At 51.8% G+C, this 18,667-nt stretch overlaps 2 protein-coding genes across 2 annotated transcripts; one reads left to right on the top strand and one right to left on the bottom strand.

The window, feature by feature from the left end:
* Positions 1 to 1,541: 1,541 nt before the first annotated feature.
* On the top strand, positions 1,542 to 12,608 carry LOC124098959 (phosphatidylinositol 4,5-bisphosphate 3-kinase catalytic subunit delta isoform-like). Its single transcript, XM_046453912.2, is given in 23 exon segments — positions 1,542 to 1,685; positions 3,237 to 3,465; positions 3,563 to 3,795; positions 4,199 to 4,378; positions 4,532 to 4,681; positions 5,064 to 5,153; positions 6,225 to 6,446; positions 7,087 to 7,183; positions 7,272 to 7,402; positions 7,785 to 7,835; positions 7,908 to 8,075; positions 8,162 to 8,283; positions 8,479 to 8,622; positions 8,772 to 8,871; positions 8,989 to 9,010; positions 9,013 to 9,166; positions 9,266 to 9,378; positions 9,539 to 9,617; positions 10,089 to 10,256; positions 10,817 to 10,940; positions 11,112 to 11,257; positions 11,604 to 11,736; positions 12,352 to 12,608. Coding segments are annotated over 23 exon segments (3,138 nt in total). The 3' UTR covers positions 12,490 to 12,608.
* A 1,683-nt stretch (positions 12,609 to 14,291) lies between these two features.
* On the bottom strand, positions 14,292 to 15,631 carry LOC124098958 (rho-related GTP-binding protein RhoA-D-like; the record flags this gene model as incomplete). Its single annotated transcript, XM_058582497.1, has 2 exons — positions 14,292 to 14,528; positions 15,431 to 15,631. Coding segments are annotated over 2 exons (438 nt in total), but the record flags the coding sequence as incomplete, so codon positions are not given.
* Positions 15,632 to 18,667: the final 3,036 nt, after the last annotated feature.

Raw genomic sequence — 18,667 nt, 5'->3', positions numbered from 1 at the left:
ACCATCCAAGGCCAGTTATTTCTGATTAAAATCTGAAAGGGAAATGGCAGAAAACAAAAAGAAAAAGAAAAACTGGCAATGAAATAAGCATAAACTATACAAAAGATTTCAAAGGCTCAATACTAAAAATAGTTGGAATATCTCTAGTATTTTTTCCTGTGTTGATTTCATGTCAACATGATGATAATTTGGATACATTGGACTAAATAAAATGCATTCTGTCCTTAATTTTACCTGTCTTTTCCCTTTTAATTTGAATATTTGTCCTTGACAGCAAACATGAGGTTCACTTACTGCTCTTGGACCAGCCTCCTCTCTGCTCCCAGGTGCAGGCTAGGAACCCAGTATAGGAATATACATTGTAGCATTTTTTGTAACAACTAAAGAAAATAGAAACAAACCTTCACAGTTTATCACCATGATCAGGGCAAATATATGGTGCTTTCTTTATACAGTGAAATACCTTGCAGGAGTTAAAATGAATGTACTACTGCTACATGTATTCATCCACGTGGATGGATCTAAGGAACATAAATTGTGTGGCCAAAGCAGGTTGCAGAAGATTCACTAGTTTAGGAAGGTTGAAGGCATTCAAAAATATTAGGACTTCTTTGTGGATACAAATTAGTAGTAAAAACACTGATGGAGGCTATAGATAAACAGATTCCAGATGGTGGTGACCTGGAGGGGAAGCTGGGGGTGAGGGAAATGAGGGGCTGACCTGGTTCTGGAGTGTATGGAAGACAAAATTTCTCTGTAATGTTTTGTTATGTATGTGGTGGAGGCAGGTTGGGGGCTCAGTTCAATCAATATATCTCACCAAATCTTACACACACACACACACACACACACACACACACACACTGGGGTGCACACCGGTTACTCCAATTGCTTAGGAAGCTGAGACAGGAGGATTTCAAGTTCAAAGAGAGTTTCAGAAACTTATCAAGGCCCTAAATGCCTCATGGAAACCTTGTGTCTAAATAAATACAAACATAGGCTGGGGATGGGGCTCAGTAGTTTCATTCCCCTGGGTTCTATCCCTGTGGAGGAAAAAAATCAATAAAAAGGATGGGGGATGTAGTTCAGTGTTAGAGTGTCCCTGGTTTAAATTCCCAGTGCAAAAAATAAAAATACAAATTTTGTCCAGTTATAGCCTTTGGCCTTTCGCGAATCCTGAGTTGTACACCCAGGCACACTGCCATCTGTCCTTGCTAGCTGGTGGCCATGATGGTAGCGTCTCCCTGATGCATACTTTCCAGAGGAAAATTATTTGGTCTATGGTTCTGGGCCCACGGTGAGGGAGGCAGATGTGTCCACCAGGGTGAGAGGCAGCCGAGTGCAGACAGTTATCTGGGGCAGTAGGAGCAGCAGCTACCTGGGCAGTGGGGGCCCTGTGGGAGGAGAACACCATGGGCCCACCTGAGAGCCCTCAGCCCTGAGCTTCACACTGCCCAAGGCACCCATACACCATTCTCAAAGGACTCTCTGCCTTTGCTTCCTTTACATGTCGCGTAGCCACAGAGAAATAACAAAGCAGAATGCCCCTGGGGATTGACTGTCCCATGGAATTCTGGACCGAGGAGGAGAAGAATCAGAGTGTGGTGGTTGACTTCCTTCTGCCCACAGGGATATACCTGAGCTTCCCTGTGTCCCGCAATGCCAACCTCAGCACCATCAAGCAGGTACTGCCTGGTCTCCTGTGAGCCCTGGGAGCTCAGAAAGACAGAGGCATTGTTCCTCACACTTGAGAACCTCAGATGTAAATTTTGAAAGATATACAATGTCAAGAACTTGTATAAAATGTGTGGTTAACCTCCACTTACTATGCGAATTCAGCTTACCCTATGGCAATGTGTTCCACTCCCTAGTTACCAGAGGGCCAGCTACTAGCCTCAGTTGCCCTTAAGCCTCCAGTGCTGGAATGGAACTTTGAAAGTTTGACTCACATTATGCTGTCTGTCACTTTAGTGACCACAGTCTGCTCCCAGCCACATAAGGGCCTTGCAGGAATTTGTCTTTAAAACTGTTGCCAACATAGTGCCCATCATCCTTGGAAAGGGTCCTCAGGTTCATTGAATAAATTTCAGGATGAATTACTGAGTCAAAGCAATGAACATCTGCTTTGGTAGATGCTGTCCTGTGGCTTTCAATGGCCTTGTGCCACTTACAAACTCGGGTTTAATGGGTCATGCCTTGGACTGCCCGAGGGCAAGAATTTATTTCACAATTTTAAAAGCTATTATTGAGAACAGGAAAAAAATGATAGAAGCAATGGACCACACTTGAGGGACTTTTTTAATGTCCTGGAAGATTTCTCTCTGCCTTCCTTCCATCCTTTCTTAAATTTTTCTACTTCAAAAGTAGCTGGGTGTGTCCCCAAATGTTCTGGTGGCTGAGACAGGAGGATTGCAAGTTCAAAGCCAGCCTCAACAACGCAGTGAGATTCGAAGCAATTAAGTGAGACCCTGTCACTAAATAAAATAGGCAAAGGGCTGAGGGTATGGCTCTGTAGTTGAGTGTCCCTGAATTCAATAATAATAATGGCCCATAAAATTTTGGAAAATAAGAATGAGAAGGAAGAGACCTGCCTGTGTTCCTGCCATAGAAGACAGCCACAGGCACTACCTTAGCCATTTCCTGTTATCTAACTACATTCTAACTAAATTCTGATTATGAACTTTCATGACTTGATTTTCTGAGTGACCACAGTAACATCTTGTTCATATTCTAGTTCCTGTAAACATCATTATATGGTTCACTTGATGTGCTTACAGAATTTCAAACAATGTGCCTAAAGTTGAAACACTACAGTAGCAGACTTGTCCCTGGGGTCCCATCTCTCACTTCATTGTGGTTTTGATTTCTTCATATTTTTATTGATATGAAGCTTTGTGGGCTACGTATTATGTGTCACAGTGGTTCAGCTCTGCCATGGCTCAAGGCCACCATCAACTTGGTGGGGTGAAAGCAGCCCTAGATAATGTGTCTGAGGCGGGTGTGGCTGCTCAGTCCCCAATCTCCACACATCAAGTCCTTCACAGAGCACAGGGACAGGAAGCTTGCTGACTAGCTGGTTGGTCCCAAGGGCCAAAGGGGTCCTAGGAAGCGATGCTTGGGGTCTCCCTTTGCCCTCTATGTGGCTCATGCAGAGTGGGATCCCCAGACTAGAGGCCTCTCTCTGCCTCCCAGCAGCTGTCATGGCCAGCAAGGCTGACCATAACCATTCCTCCCAGATGCTGTGGGACCAAGCCCAGAATGAGCCCCTCTTCCACATGCTCAGTGACCCCGAGGCCTACGTGTTCACCTGTGTCAACCAGACCGCAGAGCAGCAGGAGCTAGAGGATGAGCAGCAGCGGCTGTGTGATGTCCGGCCCTTCCTGCCCATGCTGCACCTGGTGACCCGCCAGGGTGACCGCATGGAGAAGCTCATCAACTCACAGATCAGCCTCCTCATCGGCAAAGGTAGGGCTCACAGATCAGCCCCCGCCTCAGCAAGGTAGGGCACACCTGGGTGGCTGGTGCCACATGCACCTGCACTGAGCCTGCTCCTGCCCTACAGGACTCCACGAGTTCGACTGCCTGCAAGACCCAGAAGTGAATGACTTCCGCACTAAGATGCGCCAGTTCAGCGAAGAGGCGGCTGCCCGCCGGCAGCAGCTAGCCTGGGAGGCCTGGTTGCAATACAGTTTTCCCCTTCAGCTGGAGCCCTCCACCAGGAGCTGGGGGGACAGCAACACCTCTCAAATCTCCAACCCAGACCTGCTGGTCAATGTCAAATTTGAGGGCAGCAGGGTGAGCCCATAGCCCATGTCCTAGGGAGGCTGCCCCACCTGCGGCACATGGGCTGCTGTGCCCATGGGGACCTTCCACTGATAAAACACTCCAGTGTCCCAGGCCCCCAAATTTCTCTTCTCTCACTGGCATCACATGGCATTTGCCAGGTATGCAGGCATGCAAGGGGTGTAGTCAAGCATCCCACCAGGTAAGCTCACCAAGGCTGAATTGGTCCCTTAATTCACTGGACAAGTATTTCCTGGGTGTCTGCTGTTACTTTCACTGGTGAATGACCCAGGCCCTGCCCTTGTGGGGCTCACACTTGGGGATACAGAATAAAGGCAGGCAGGTGGCCTTGCCCCTTTTCCCCAGAAGCCCATGGGCCTGAGAGCAGCATGCCAACCCTCCCTCCTCCCCACAGGAGAGCTTCATCATCCAGGTGTCCACCAAGGATGTGCCCCTAGCGCTGATGGCCTGCGCCCTCCAGAAGAAGGCCAAGGTGTACCAACACCTCACAATGGAGAAGCCTGAGGACTATGTGCTGCAGGTGAATGGGCGGCATGAGTACCTCTATGGCAGCTACCTGCTCTGTCAGTTCAAGGTGAGGCCTGCAAGGAGCCCTCTGCACTCTGGGATCCCTACCACTCTAGAAGGGGCCAGCATAGGAGTGGGAGAGCCGGACTGTGGGTCTCTCTTGGTTCCAGTGAATGGATATGCCACCCATTGACAGTTCAACTTTACACTCTCATCTCAGTACATATGCAGCTGCCTGCACAGTGGACTGACCCCCCACCTGACCATGGTGCATTCCTCCTCCATCCTTGCCATGCGGGATGAGCAGAGCAAACCAGCCCCTCAGGTCAAGAAACCACACACCAAACCGCCCCCCATTCCCATGAAGAAGGTGAGATGGTGTCCTCCCCTCTCTTACCCTCTTTCTCTTCCTCCCTCCTTTTGGCCAATCCTAGAGCCTCTTGGGCAGCACCAGGGCTAGGCGTTGATCCAGGGGACTTTGGATGGTGCAGTCCTTTTGGAGAGTCAGGGCCTTGAGCTGACACCCAGGGTGAGGTCCTATCTGAGCTACTGCAATCCCAGATTGCCTACTTCTCTGCAGATCTCAGGGGGGCTGGGGCCCCTGGGCCCCTGTGTGGCAGATTGGTAAAGGATGGTGTTGGTGACAAGTTTCTGAACCTTGCCACAAAGTTGTGACCCTCTCCCCCTCTCCCCAGCCTTTCAGCAGCCAGGGGAATGAGCTGGGATTTAAGCCCCGCTCCTCTCCTCTCTAGCCCTCCTCTGTGTCCCTGTGGTCGCTGGGGCAGCCTTTCTGCATTGAGTTGATCCAGGGCAGCAAAATCAATGCTGATGAGCAGATGAAGGTAGGGGCTCGGGTACCAGGTAAGGGGACAGGTGTTTTTTTTGCACAAACAGGGTGTGCTGTGGCCTGGATGGGCAGCAGAGAAAGAAGAGTGGGAGGGTGTCACACAAAAGTCACCTGGACACATTACTCATTATCTCTGCCTGGATTGGCTGTAAGCCACATCCAAACAATAAGAGGGGAGGGGAGCAGGCCAGCAGGCCAGGGAGGCCAATTAATGGAAACCTGGGCCAAGCAACTTGTGGGTATTTGACTTTGATGGAGCTTGTGGAATCAGGCACAGCCCATTGAAGTAGGAGGCCCAGTCAGAGATGTGTAAGGCACCATAGAAGCTGGCTGTAGCTGGGCTGAGGTGCTTCCAGGGGTTACCCACCCAGGGGTGCCCAGAGTCTGGGGGACACTGCACATGGTTCCCCCTGGAAGCTGAGCCCCCATGGGCTTGGGGAACAGTGCCCTGTTGTCTCTTCAAAAAGCACTTTCATGGCTCCTCTGCACTCAGAACCACCTGCAGAGGTGGATTTATTGTCCCACTTCTGGGAGGTGATGCCTGTCTGGGTCCACAGAGCATAGCATGTCTTGTCTGGGTCTCTTTTTTTGGCATTACTTTACAATCTGGGAAGGGGGGGGTGTGTCTGCAGGAGTCACGGAGGATTGGGTGGGAGCAGCTCTGGGGATGGGCTGGCAGGTTGGAACTGGAACAGGTGCACTGGAGACTGGTCAGGCAGTCTTACGAGCCATATGGGGCTCATAAGATGCTAGGCATGAAGGTAGCCAGAGCTGTTAGAAGCAGAAGGGACCCTGGAACTTCTGAACTCTGATGAGGAAACTGAGGTTCTGAGTTGACCCACAGAGTCAAGTGTACTGAGACTGGCTTGCCCCAGTACAGCCTGGGGTACCAATGCCCCAAGACACCTGTACCACTGAGCTGCCAGCCTACACTCTGCTGGACCACTCTCAATGCAAGAAGTAGATTTGGACCCCTGTGTAAATGGGGACCTTCAAGGAGAGGATTGGAACTTTAGATGGGGTGGCGCCTTCGCTCCCTCACCCATGCCCTGTATCCCTTCCCCAGCTGGTGGTGCAGGCCGGGCTCTTCCATGGCAATGAGATGCTGTGCAAGACGATGTCCAGCTTGGAGGTGAGCGTGTGCTCAGAGCCCATGTGGAAGCAGCATCTGGAGTTTGACATCAACATCTGTGACCTGCCGCGCATGGCCCGGCTCTGCTTTGCACTCTATGCGGTGATGGAGAAGGCCAAGAAGGCGCGCTCCAGCAAGAAAAAGTCCAAGAAGGTGGTGGGTTGGGCTGACTGGGAGAGGCCCAGGCCTCAGACACCCAGTGAAACCCCTTACTGGGGCCTCTTGCCATCCTGCTCCCACAGGCAGGCACCCTGAGGACAGGGGTCCTGGGAGAGCCTGGGGACCCCAGTCTCTCTGCCCGCCCTAGTCTGGCTCCTTAGTCTGGCTTCCTGTGCTGCCTGAGTAACAGCTCATGAGTTGCCTGACTTGAAATATCTAGCCCAGACCTGTGGTCCTTAGGGGTCCTGGAGGCAGCTCCCTTGGTGGAAGGACAGTGTTCTCTGGGGGACAGAAATGATGAGTTAGTGGCTGCCTGGGTAGAGTGTGGCTGGGCCCCAAGTCACTAGACCCAGGATGTGACTTGCCCCTTGACCTGGGCCAGCTATGGGACTGGTGGGCTTACTCAAGTGTCTCTGGATGCTGGGTGTGAAGATGCAGGCAGCCAGGAAGGGATCTTGCTGGCTTAATTACTGAAACTCTGACAGGAAAGAGATAGCGGGTCCTTCCCCTCCTCCTGGGTCTAACTTGGAGACCTTGCATGCAGTCTGGGTCTTCTCTCCTGGTTGGCCTGGAGACTGGTTCCATTCTGCATATGAACAAGAAGAGGCTCACTCTGATCTATAGTATCCTTCTCTAGGACTGCCCAATCGCCTGGGCCAACCTCATGCTGTTTGACTACAAGGACCAGCTCAAGACTGGGGAGCTCTGCCTCTACATGTGGCCCTCTGTCCCAGGTGGACCCAGGCCCAGCAGGGAGAGGCTCTTGGAGGGTGAGACATCCAGAACTGGTTCCCCTACAACTACATCTCTCCCTGCCTTCAGATGAGAAAGGAGACCTGCTGAACCCCATGGGTACTGTGCATAGCAATCCCAACACAGAGACTGCTGTCACCCTGGTCATCTACCTGCCCAAGGTGTCCCCTCACCCTGTGTACTACCCTGCCCTGGAGAAGGTCAGTGAGGTCCTTCCTGGAAGCTGAGCGCTAACCAGGAGCTTTCCTGGAGGTCCTCAGAGGGGGTCCCTGGCCACCCCAGGCCTTGCCCATTGCTGGGGGCTGGGTCATCATGCTGATTTGAGGCCTTCCAGTAGCTATGTGGCCCACCAGGGGATGTTGGTGATGTCCGATGACATTTTGCTGTCACAGCCAATGGGAGAGGTGCTACTGGCCTGTGGCAGGCTGAGCCTGGAGATGCTACTGAATGCCCTGCAGTGTGTAGGAGGGCTCCCACCAGCAAGAGTGGTTGGCAGTAGTGCTGAGGTGCAGATGCCCTGCCTAGAGCCCTGCCAGTGCTGGCCCAGGCCTGGGGAGCTCACAGCAGGTACACTTGTTGCAGATCCTAGAGCTGGGACATCACGGGGAGCGTGGGCCTACCACCAAGGAGGAGGTGAGCTGGGGTGCTGGTGGGGCATGGAGCCAGGTGCTGGGCTGGAGGCCTCACTCTGCCTGCGCCCCTTAGAAGCTGCAGCTGCAGGGAATCCTGGATCAGCGGGGGTCGGGAGAGCTGTATGAGCATGAGAAGGACCTGGTGTGGAAGATGCGGCATGAAGTGCAGGAGCACTTCCCAGAGGCTCTGGCCCACCTGCTGCTCGTGACTAAGTGGAACAAGCACGAGGATGTGGCCCAGGTGGGTGGAGAGGGGCACCAGGGGCACAGCTGGAGTAGAGAGATAGCAGTGGGCCGCCCACCACCTGACTGCAAAGCATCCTCCAGATGCTCTACCTGCTGTGCTCCTGGCCTGAGCTTCCTGTCCTGAATGCCCTGGAGCTGCTGGACTTCAGCTTCCCCGACTGCCACGTGGGCTCCTTTGCCATCAGGTCCCTGCAGAAACTGACGTGAGTCCCAGCTGGGCACTGAGGCCCACAGGCTGCCAGCTCCTCACTAAGACAGCTTGCCCTGGCAACCTGGAAGTGGGTGCTGGGTGGAGATGAGCCTAGGCTGGCCTCACCCTCTTTCCAGTCACCTGCCAGCTGGAGACCTCTGTCCTGAGTTTCAGAACCCCAGACTCAACCAGCCTTCCTCCCCTACAGCGACGATGAGCTTTTCCAGTGCTTGCTGCAGCTGGTGCAGGTCCTCAAGTACAAGTCCTACCTGGACTGCGAACTGACCCAATTCTTGTTGGACCGGGCTCTGGCCAACCGAAAGATTGGCCACTTCCTCTTCTGGCATCTTCGGTAGCTGGATGCACCCCTGCTGATTCCTTGGGAACCTAGAAAGGCCATGGGGGATGAGGGTCTCCTGGCCTGCTGACCTCATGTTTACTGGGCTGGGGAGGGGCTATGTGCCGCTCCTGGCCATTCTCAGCCCCATCTTCTCCCTCCAGCTCTGAGATGCATGTGCCGTCCGTGGCCTTGCGTTTCGGCCTCATCATGGAGGCCTACTTCAGGGGCAGCACCCACCACATGAAGGTGCTGATGAAGCAGGTGAGGCTCAGAGTGCCTGTGCCTGAGGCGGGCTCCCCTTCCAGGCCCCTTCACAGTCATACTCCTGGTTCTGGCTCAGGCTCATGTGCACTGCTGCTACTCCATTCTGCCCACCAGGCAGAAGCACTGAGCAAGCTGAAGCCCTGAGCGACTTTGTGAAAGTGAGCTCCCAGAAGACCACCAAGCCCCAAACTAAGGAGCTGATGCACTTGTACATGCGCCAGGATACTTACCTAGAAGCCCTTTCACACTTGCAGTCCCCATTGGACCCCAGCACGATGCTGGCAGAAGTCTGGTGAGCCCCAGGCCTAGCCCCACCTGGAGCCAGGCCCTAAGCCCCCTCCCCCACCCTAAGCCCCCAACTGCCCAGGCCAACACTGCCCTCTGCCTGCAGTGTGGAAAGGTGCACCTTCATGGACTCCAAGATGAAACCCCTGTGGATCATGTACAGCAGTAAGGAGGCAGGCAGTGGTGACAGCGTTGGCATCATCTTTAAGAACGGGGATGGTGAGCCAGGCTGGGCAGGGGACATGCTGAGGCCTTGGCCTTCTCACCTAGGCCCATACTGTTCTGTGGTAGGGCCCCAGGGGTTCCCTGAGAAGACAGAGCTCAGATACTCTGAGCCTTGCATGGGTGTATAACCCAATAGAAACTCCTGCCCTTCCAGATCTCCGCCAGGACATGCTGACTCTGCAGATGATCCAGCTCATGGACGCCCTGTGGAAGCAGGAGGGCCTGGACCTAAGGTGGGGCCTCTGTCCATCACCTGTTTGTTTGGGTCTGTAACAGGCCTCAGAGCCTGAGCCTCTGGAGGAGTTCCTGGTCTAAACTGACACCTCCATGTTGGCTGTGAGAGGGGCTGTTCTCACAAGAGGGGTAGGGCAGCTGGAGGGGTTTGGGTAAGGCCATTCCTGGTGCTCAGCTCCTATTTCCTGGCTTCCTACCCCTTGGGGAGCTGTGCCACCTTCTTCCAAGCCCGCTGACTCATTCTCTTCAGAGCAAACATGAGCCCTGCCAAGGTGTGCTCTGCAACTTGGGTGCCAGTTGTGTGTCTCTGAGGCACCTTCCCCAGGGACCCACACCCCCTCTCGCATCCTCAGGAACTTGAGCAGTGTCCCCTCTGGTTTTGTTGGGCGCCTCAATTTCTTGGGGGTTCCAGTAGCCCCAGAGAATGTCCTTAACCACAGTGTCTGCCTGTGCCTCCTCTCATGTGCTAGGATGACCCCCTATGGCTGCCTTCCCACTGGTGACTGCATGGGCCTCATTGAGGTGGTGCAGCACTCAGACACCATTGCCAACATCCAGCTGAACCAGAGCAACCTGGCTGCCATAGCTGCCTTCAACAAGGATGCCCTGCTCAACTGGCTCAAGTCCAAGAACCCTGGGTAGGCTTTCTTATTCCTGGGAGAGGCTTGATAGAGTGAAAGGTGAGGGAAGGCCTGTGACAGTTTCCATGGCTGCTTGGCTCAGCTGAGCACTGGCCCACATCTGATTTGGGGCAGGACAGAGAAGGTCCATTTTTCCCAGATGTCCATTTTTCATGACTGTGTTATGCTACTCAACTCTTTGGGCGTTAAAACCACCACCGTGTTTAGTCACAAATATGTAGCTTGAGTGGGTTCTGCTGAGTGTTTCTGCTGTGGTTTGAAATAGCTGGTGCTATGGCTAGCATCTGTGATATTGCCTGAGCCCAGAGCATCTACCAAGGGCTCAGTCACACACCTAGGGACTTGGCTGTCAGTTGTGCCTCTTTATGCAGCCTCTCTTCATCTAACACATAGACCTTGGCTTCTCTGCATGGTATTGTGTGGAAGAAGTGGGCAATTTCAAGGTGGGCATGGTGACCTATGCTCCAGAATAATGCCCTCCTTGTTGATTAACACATGGCCAGATTCAAGAGGAGGGAAAATATAAGGAGCCCTGGTTTTCAATCTTCCCCAGCCAGAGAAGCCCTGGATCGAGCCATTGAAGACTTCACCCTCTCTTGTGCAGGCTACTGTGTGGCCACATATGTGCTGGGCATCGGTGACCGGCACAGTGACAACATCATGATCCGTGAGAATGGGCAGGTAAGGGGCACTGTGTTCAGCTGCCCAGTGAGCTTGTCCTACATGCCTGGCCCAGGGGCCTCTCTGCCCTGCCCACAGCTCCCAGAAGAGTGCCCCAAGTCCTGCTGACTTCCTCTAAACAGAATCTCTCTTTGTGAAGCCTGTTCAGTAGCTGCCCTTCATTCCCCTCAGCTATTTCATATTGACTTTGGCCACTTTCTGGGGAATTTCAAGACCAAGTTTGGAATCAACCGTGAGCGAGTCCCATTCATCCTCACCCATGACTTTGTCCACGTGATTCAGCAGGGCAAGACTAGTAATAATGAGAAGTTTGAAAGGTGAGGTTGCCCAGGGCCCCGGTGAGGGGACAGTGTCCAGCCAGGGGCAGGGATGGGGACATAGCCCTCAGACTAACTCCTGCCTCCATCCTGGGGGTGCTGCCTTCTCTGCAGGTGCACCCCAATCCCAGAGTACCCTGTTGGGCAGTGCAAACAGGAGGTCCATGGGAGGTGTAGGAGGCAGGCCCAGGCAGGGGCATTGGTTAGAGGATCTGGGTACACCCATAACCCAACCAGGGGCTGACACTCAGGAGCAGGTGCTGGCTGGATGCAGAACCCCTGCTTGTTTGGGGCTGGGGGTGGCAGGGAGGACCCAGGGCTTTATCTATGTCCTCCACCTCTGCAGGTTTTGAGGCTACTGTGAACAGGCCTACTGCATTCTGCGGCGCCATGGGCTCCTCTTCCTCCAACTCTTTGGTCTGATGCGGGCAGCAGGCCTGCCTGAGCTCAGCTCCTCCAAAGACATCCAGTACTTGAAGGTATGCCAGCACAGGGCCACACCAGACTGGAGGACAGGGTCCACCACAAACTTCCCAAGGCCTGCCTGAACCTCTACAGCTGTGGAGGAGCCTGCCTCCCCTATGTATAGTATAAAAAATGAGCTTGGCAGAGCTCATCTTGGTCAGAGTGCATCTTGCCTGAACAGCTCAGGGACCTAGGAGATTCACCTCACAGATGGGGGCCCTCATGCCGTCCCAGGCCCAGCAGTGCAGTATGGTGGGAAGTGGCCAGAATGGTGTGCTCCCTGGGCCTAGTCCTGCCCAGTTGAAGGTGAACTGTGATCTTGTTTGGTCATCCCATGTGTCCTCAGTGTCTTTAATGCATGAGATATAGTGTCTTGTAGGTTTGCAAGACACTTTCCATTCCTGTCTTTTCAGTTGGTGAGAGGCAGAGTGGGAGGGGGTGCATTCCCTAAATCTTCTCCTGCCCTTCTCTCAGCTAAGGTGAGGCCGCCTGACCATCTGCTTGCAGTTCTTTTAGGAAGGAATGTCAACAACCTGAGGGGGCAGGAGTACAGGGAGGCAGAAGGGATTGCAGATGCAGCAGGGTCAGGACCCCTGAATGTTGACGCAGTTGTGATGATTCTGTCCCAGGACACTCTGGCACTGGGGAAGACGGAGGAGGAGGGGCTGAAGCACTTCCAGCTTAAGTTCAATGAAGCCCTGAGGGAGAGCTGGAAGACCAAAGTGAACTGGCTGGCCCACAACCTGACCAAAGACAACCGGCAATAGTGGCCACCTCTGAGCCACCACAGGCTGGCAAACCTGTTCTGAGGACAGCTACCCTTGGTTGTCCTAGATGGGGCCTACACCTGAACTACACCTCATGGGAAAGAACAACACAATTGCCTTTTGTTTACACTAGTTATTTAGACAGACAGGAAATGTTTAAAGATGATGGGGGAACGTGATGGACATTATTATCCAAAGTAGATGTACAAAGACACAAATTGGTGTAAATATATTTTGTATACAACAAGAGATATGAAAAATTGTGCTCTATTTGTGTAATAAGAATTGTAATATATTCTGCTGTCATATAAAAAAAAAACTATAATAAAGAACCAAACAGTCAGGGATGGGGTTGTAAGCTCAGTAGTAGAGTGCTTGCCTCGCACGTGTGAGGCGCTGGTTTCAATCTTCAGCACCACATAAAAATAGATTAAAAATAAAGGTATTTGTCCATCTACAAGTGAAAAATAACAAAAAGAACAAAACACCATAAATGCAAATGCACCCTGGTGCAGAGGAGGGGTGCTGCACTGTGTCCAAGCACTGTGAGTTGGGCACCTTGAGGTTGTACCTTGCTCTTGTCTTAGGATGGGCATTCCAGGTCTTCCAGCTGGTGGATCTTGCCCAGCAAAGACTGACCTCCTCTTGGGGAAGCCTTGTTTCCCAGGCTCCCCACCTAGCAGTTACTTGGCCTACTGTCCACTTAGGACACCTCAATTCCCAGATCACCTTCTGCCACCTGTGTGGCCCGCACTTCATGTTCTCCATTGACCAAGTCCTGGGCAGATCCCAGAGAAGCCAGGGTACCCTCTAGACACAGGGATGCTTTTTCTTCACTGCTAAAGTGACTCTGAGGTAGAGGATGCCCTCTCCTTTTTCACCTTCAGGTAAGAAAATAATACCACTCTATTTACTGAACCTCTACAGCTGCAGAGGAGCCTGTCTCCCCTATGTATAGTATAAAAAATGAGCTTGGCAGAATAAGACATAAGCATTGAGGAAAAACCTGCAAGGAAATTACATGGGGGCTCTCCACAGAGTCCTTGCATCTTCCTGTAATCTATTCTTATTACAAATTTAAAAAAAAAGTTTCAAGAAAGGTCATGGAACTCTATATATAAAAAAGTGAATTATATTTTATGTAAAACAAAGCTAGACTTGCTGGCTGAGAGTCTTGCTCTGTGTGGTGTTCATTCCTAACACAAAAGACTCAATCCTCAGCTTAAAAGGCAAAACTCGTTTGACCTGTCAATGTAGTCTCAACTTCTTCCTATAGAGTTGATTTAGGGATTCCCAAGTGACTAAATGTTTGACAATAAGACAACAGGGAAGAAGTGTGCAACTGTGGATTCATTGCAAGTTTTTCTGGCTCTTAGAAGAACCAATGAAGTGTCAGTTGGATGTGACACCTATAACAGCCATAGCCATTTACTGGTACAAAAATGAAGCCAACCCACAAAGTTTAAAGAACCACCAGAGAAGTGAAAATGGATCTTCATTTAATTAGACGCTGATTTCAGATCCACTGTCTGAAGTCTTTGTAGTGTGAGATAAAAAAACTTCTGAATTTTGAAACCAGCAGTCTTGGTCCATTTTCCGTTGCTATAACAAAATACCTGAGGCTGGATAAGTTATAAAGAAAATTTTGGCTCATGGATATGGAGCCTGGGGAGACACCACCAACATCTTCTTGATTCCTGGGGAGGAACTTACGCTGTGTCACATCTACCTGGGGAAGCAGAAGGGGGAAACAGGCACACACAGAAGGAGTATATATGCAAAAGAAAGAGGAGGTACTAGGTTCACTTGGTAATAATCCACTCTGGCAGTAACCAATCCAAATCCCAAGAGTGTGAGAGGAGCCTCTGAAGATGGATGACTCCAAAGCATCTCCACCCCCTCTCTCCAATGTCCTCACCCAGGCTGTCGGGGCTGTGAATGGAGAAGCACATGAGGATGACATCTGTGTCCAGATAGGAGAGAGGCCGCAGACATTCATAGTCTTCTTGCCCTGCTGTGTCGCACAAAGCCAGTTCCACCTGAAACGGGCAATGCATAGCTGACCCCAAGGGCCCTAACCTACTACCCAGAGATCCTCTCAAACCACTGGTCCTGCTGTGTGCAAGGCACCATATTAATCACAGTCATAACAAATTCAATTGAGGTTTTCTTTAAAGTTATAAGATGTAAACTGGGTGTACTGGTGCATACCTATAAACCAGCAATGTGGGAGGCTGAGGCAGAAGAATCGCCAAGTTCAAGGCCATCCTGGGGAACTTAATAAGATGCTGTTTCAATTTGTTTAAAAAAAGTAAAAAGGGCTGGGGATGTAGTTCAGTGGCAAAGTGCTGCTGGGTTCAACCCCTAGTAACCCCTCTCCCACAAAAATCACTAAAATGTGTTTGATTTTTGTGATCTCAAATGAATTGCTATTGTGAATACCACTTTAATTCTCACACTCCTTTGGAGTAAGTCATGGCATCATCACCATTTTGTGGTGGTGGGGAGGAGTTTAAACCCAGAAGCAAAGGGACTTGGCCCTGATTACAAAGCAAGTATGTGGTAGAACCAGAGGATATATCCAGTTTTTCTTTGGGGTACTGGGGATTAACTCAGAGCCTCAGGCATGCTAGGCAAGTACTCTACCAATAAGCACACTCCAGCCCTTTTTATTTTAGATAGGGTCTGGATAAGTTGCCCACACTGACCTCAAACTTGTGGTCAATCTTCCTGCTTCAGTCTCCTGAGTAGCTGGCATGATGGGCATGTACCACCACATGTGACTATATCCAGGTTTTCTAAAAGTGCAGTTTCATTTATCAAATTTTACTTGTTCCCACAGGAAAATAAAACAAAGATGTGAGTGAGTGGTAAGGAAGGACATACTACGTGACCAGATACAGGGTTCCAAGGCAGGATAGGAAAGGGCTCTTGGCCTTACCTGCTTGCTGTCCACCTCAATGTCTGTAATATAGTTCTCAAATACAGTAGGGAAGTAGACCTCTGGAAACTGATCCTTGCTGAAGACGATGAGGAGACAGGTCTTTCTACAGGCACCATCCCCCCAATCACCAGCTTCTTTCTGATTGCAGCTGTGGCTGGGGCTGGCAAACAAGAGGCAGTAGGGATTTGGGGAAAAAAACTAGTAGTCCAAAAACTGCTCTGTGGCCTCCGAAACCTCTCCACAAACCTGGGCAAAGGAAGAGAAAACAGAAAAGGGGGCTTGCTTTGGCACATTCTTGCCAAGCACCATCCTATAAGAAACAGAGTTTAAGATTCCTAATTTCTGGGGCAGGGACAGGTCTCCTCCAATGGGTTAAAATATAGCAGTGGGAGGTGGAAGAACACACTTGGGAACCAGAAAACATGACTTTCAACGTTATCCACTCAAGTGAGGGGAAACATTCAGCAAGGTGTTCAGGGATGCCTCCAGAAAAGCCAGCTTTTATCTGCTTTGCATATTGGAGTCATGAGACAGATTTCATTTGTAACAAGATTTGATACATTTAAGGTTTAATAATTGCTAAGGTGTAATCTAGAACAGATTGTTCCTTGGCTTGAGTCAAGCCTGCCTAGTCAAAAACAAGGAGTCCCTCTACAAAACCAGATACTAGCATAACCACTTACTGGGTGGCTGATATGTAAGAGAAGGAATATTTATAAAGCCCCAAGGTGCCCACTCTTTGTTGGGTATTTTGACAAAAATTATTTACCTCAGGTTCCAGTGGCTTGTTAGGTGAATGGTGCACTTCCCATTTTGACCAAAAAGGAAACTCACTGAGGGTTAGATAATCAGAGTGTCAAGGACAGCACTCAAAGCAGGGCTGTATGCCTCCAGAGTCTCTGCCTTTCTACATGTCACCTCAGAGGTGGAAAGGAGAGCAGGAGGAGGAAAACCCAGACAGAGGACAGAGGCAGCAGCTAGCAGCTTCTCTGACCCACCCCACCCGGTCCCCAAAGCCCGGAGTCACACAAAGGAGGCTCAGTCCAGGCAGTGCCCACAGCTCACATTCAGGCAGCCTGCCTTCCTCCCCTCTTCCTCCTGGGCCTGGTGGCAACACTAGGTTACTCAGCCCCCAGTAGGGGACAATGACTACACTGTAGGGAGTCACACATCCACCACAGCAGAGGGACAGAATAATCCACTAGGGAATCACCTCCACCCACTCTGGAACAGCCCCTTCCTCCCTCTGTCCAGCTCACTTTTATGCACTGCCCACCCCTCCCTGTGACTCAGGGCAAGGAGTCAGCTTCCCAGGGTTAGCATGTGTCCCTCATCACCAACACCCATGAACAAGCAGTTCATCACACCTTCACAGCTCCCCTCACTTCCTCCTTCCCCAGGGAGGGGAGCCAAACTCCACCCAGCTAGATTACCAGCCCTGCAGTCAGGGAGAAAGAAAGGGTGGGCTCTGGAGCTGAAATGAAATCTAGGCTGTTGGGAAGAGGGAGGGAGCTAGAGCCTGGGCTGGGAGGAGCCCCAAAAGAAATGACAAATGAGGACCAGTCCCTCCACCAACTAGGCATGGAGCACAGGGTATGGTAGGTAACCTGATCTCTGCCTCAAACCTAGTTTTTCCTCAGTCCCACATCCTGTCATGCTGGGCTGAGCTCTTCTAGTCCCTGCATTCCACCACCTCACATTATATACCCTGGGTCTGCTTTTTAGGAAGCAGAATACTCCAGCCCCAGGCTGTTTCTCTTCAACAGTGGGATGCTAGGTGGCCCCTCCCTCTCCTCCACTTACACCTTCAGAAAACTGGAATGTGGGGGAAGAGGACATGAGTCACTGAGAATTTATCCGAACCACTCTCCGGATCACAAAGGGGCTCTTGCTGATACCCCAAATGACAGGGAAGATGTGCCCTGCCAGCACATCCCTTTGCAAACAGGGGTTCATTGAAGTCTACCCAGGTGACTGACACTAGGATTTCTTCCAACTCCCCCACCTACTCCCATTAGTTCAACTCATGCACCTGTGTAAATATGGGCTGGGGTAACTCCAACCCAGGCAGTTCGGATAGAGAGCAATCACTACTGATCTACCAGTCACTTAGGCAAGAGTGCACCACTGCCGTCCCCCAGCAAGGCAACTGGCACCAGATGGTGGGACGCAGAGGCCAGAACTTCAGGACCAGGACATGAATTAAGTGACCTGGAACCCCCAGCTCAGAAGACTTTCCCTCCAGGCTCTGGTTGGGCCAGAAGAGCAAGCAGCCCAGGCCAAGCCAGGACACAAGGCCCAAGGCCAAGATGGCATGAACAATAGTTCCCTGTGAGAGGCAAACCCAGAGGAACTGCCCCACTGACCCTAAAAGGGGCAACCAAACCCCACGCAGAGACTGAAGTGGAGCTGGAATGGAGCCTGGAACTTCTAGTGCCTCCCCTGAGACAAGATATGTGGGATACCTAGCTCATTCTCTTGATTTTCCCGAAGATCCAGTGGGCCTCCTACCTGGCTCACTTCCCCTGAAGTTTGGGAAAAACTCACTCTTCAGTTGACACCTCTTCCTCAACTTTAAAGCCAGAACTGAGAGAACTCTTTGCCCCTGGCTCCCCAGCTGACACCCCTAAAATAAATCTTTAGCCTAGCTGGGGAGTGTGGAGGGTAGATTCCTTCACACACTCGCATGAACGAACACACAAGGGCTGGATCCTTCCCCGTCTCCCCTACCCCATGCCCCAGGCCGTTTCCCAGGACTGTCAAGGGCAGCGTCCAACCTCCGCCAGCAGTGGCAGCCCCCAAGGGTCATACCACGCCCTTATTCCCGCCATTCCACCGTCAGGGCCTGGGAGAACTCCCAGCCCATCCCCAGCACCCCAGGCCAGGTCGACGCTGGGCGGTCCAGCCTGGGGCTAGCCAGGGGATCTGGGCTGGGTTTCCTCCGGGAGGGAGATCAAGGCCGCTCCCTTGTTCAGCGGGGGAGGCTTGGAGAAACCCGGAGGGAAGGGAAAGGGCTCCGATCAGGGCCTCAGCAGGAGAGAGCCCCTGACAGGCCGCTCCTGGGGCCCCTCTCTGCAGTCCGGGGCGAAGCCAAGCAGGCCAGACCCCAGTGCATCCCCAAGGCCGCGTCCAAGGGGAGAGAACGGGCCAAAACACCTCGCTGGACCCGCAGGAGCTCCCGGCGAGTGGAGAGGAGGAAAGTGTTCTCCTGGGAACTGGGACGCCCTTCTTCCC

This window comes from Marmota monax, unplaced genomic scaffold (genome assembly GCF_021218885.2).
Source record: "Marmota monax isolate L192 unplaced genomic scaffold, Marmota_monax_Labrador192_F-V1.1 WCK01_AAM20220418_F8-fsc01804, whole genome shotgun sequence".
NCBI lineage: Eukaryota > Metazoa > Chordata > Mammalia > Rodentia > Sciuridae > Marmota > Marmota monax.
The sequence above is the reverse complement of the archived record's forward strand: the minus strand, read 5'-3'. Positions and strand labels throughout refer to the sequence as shown.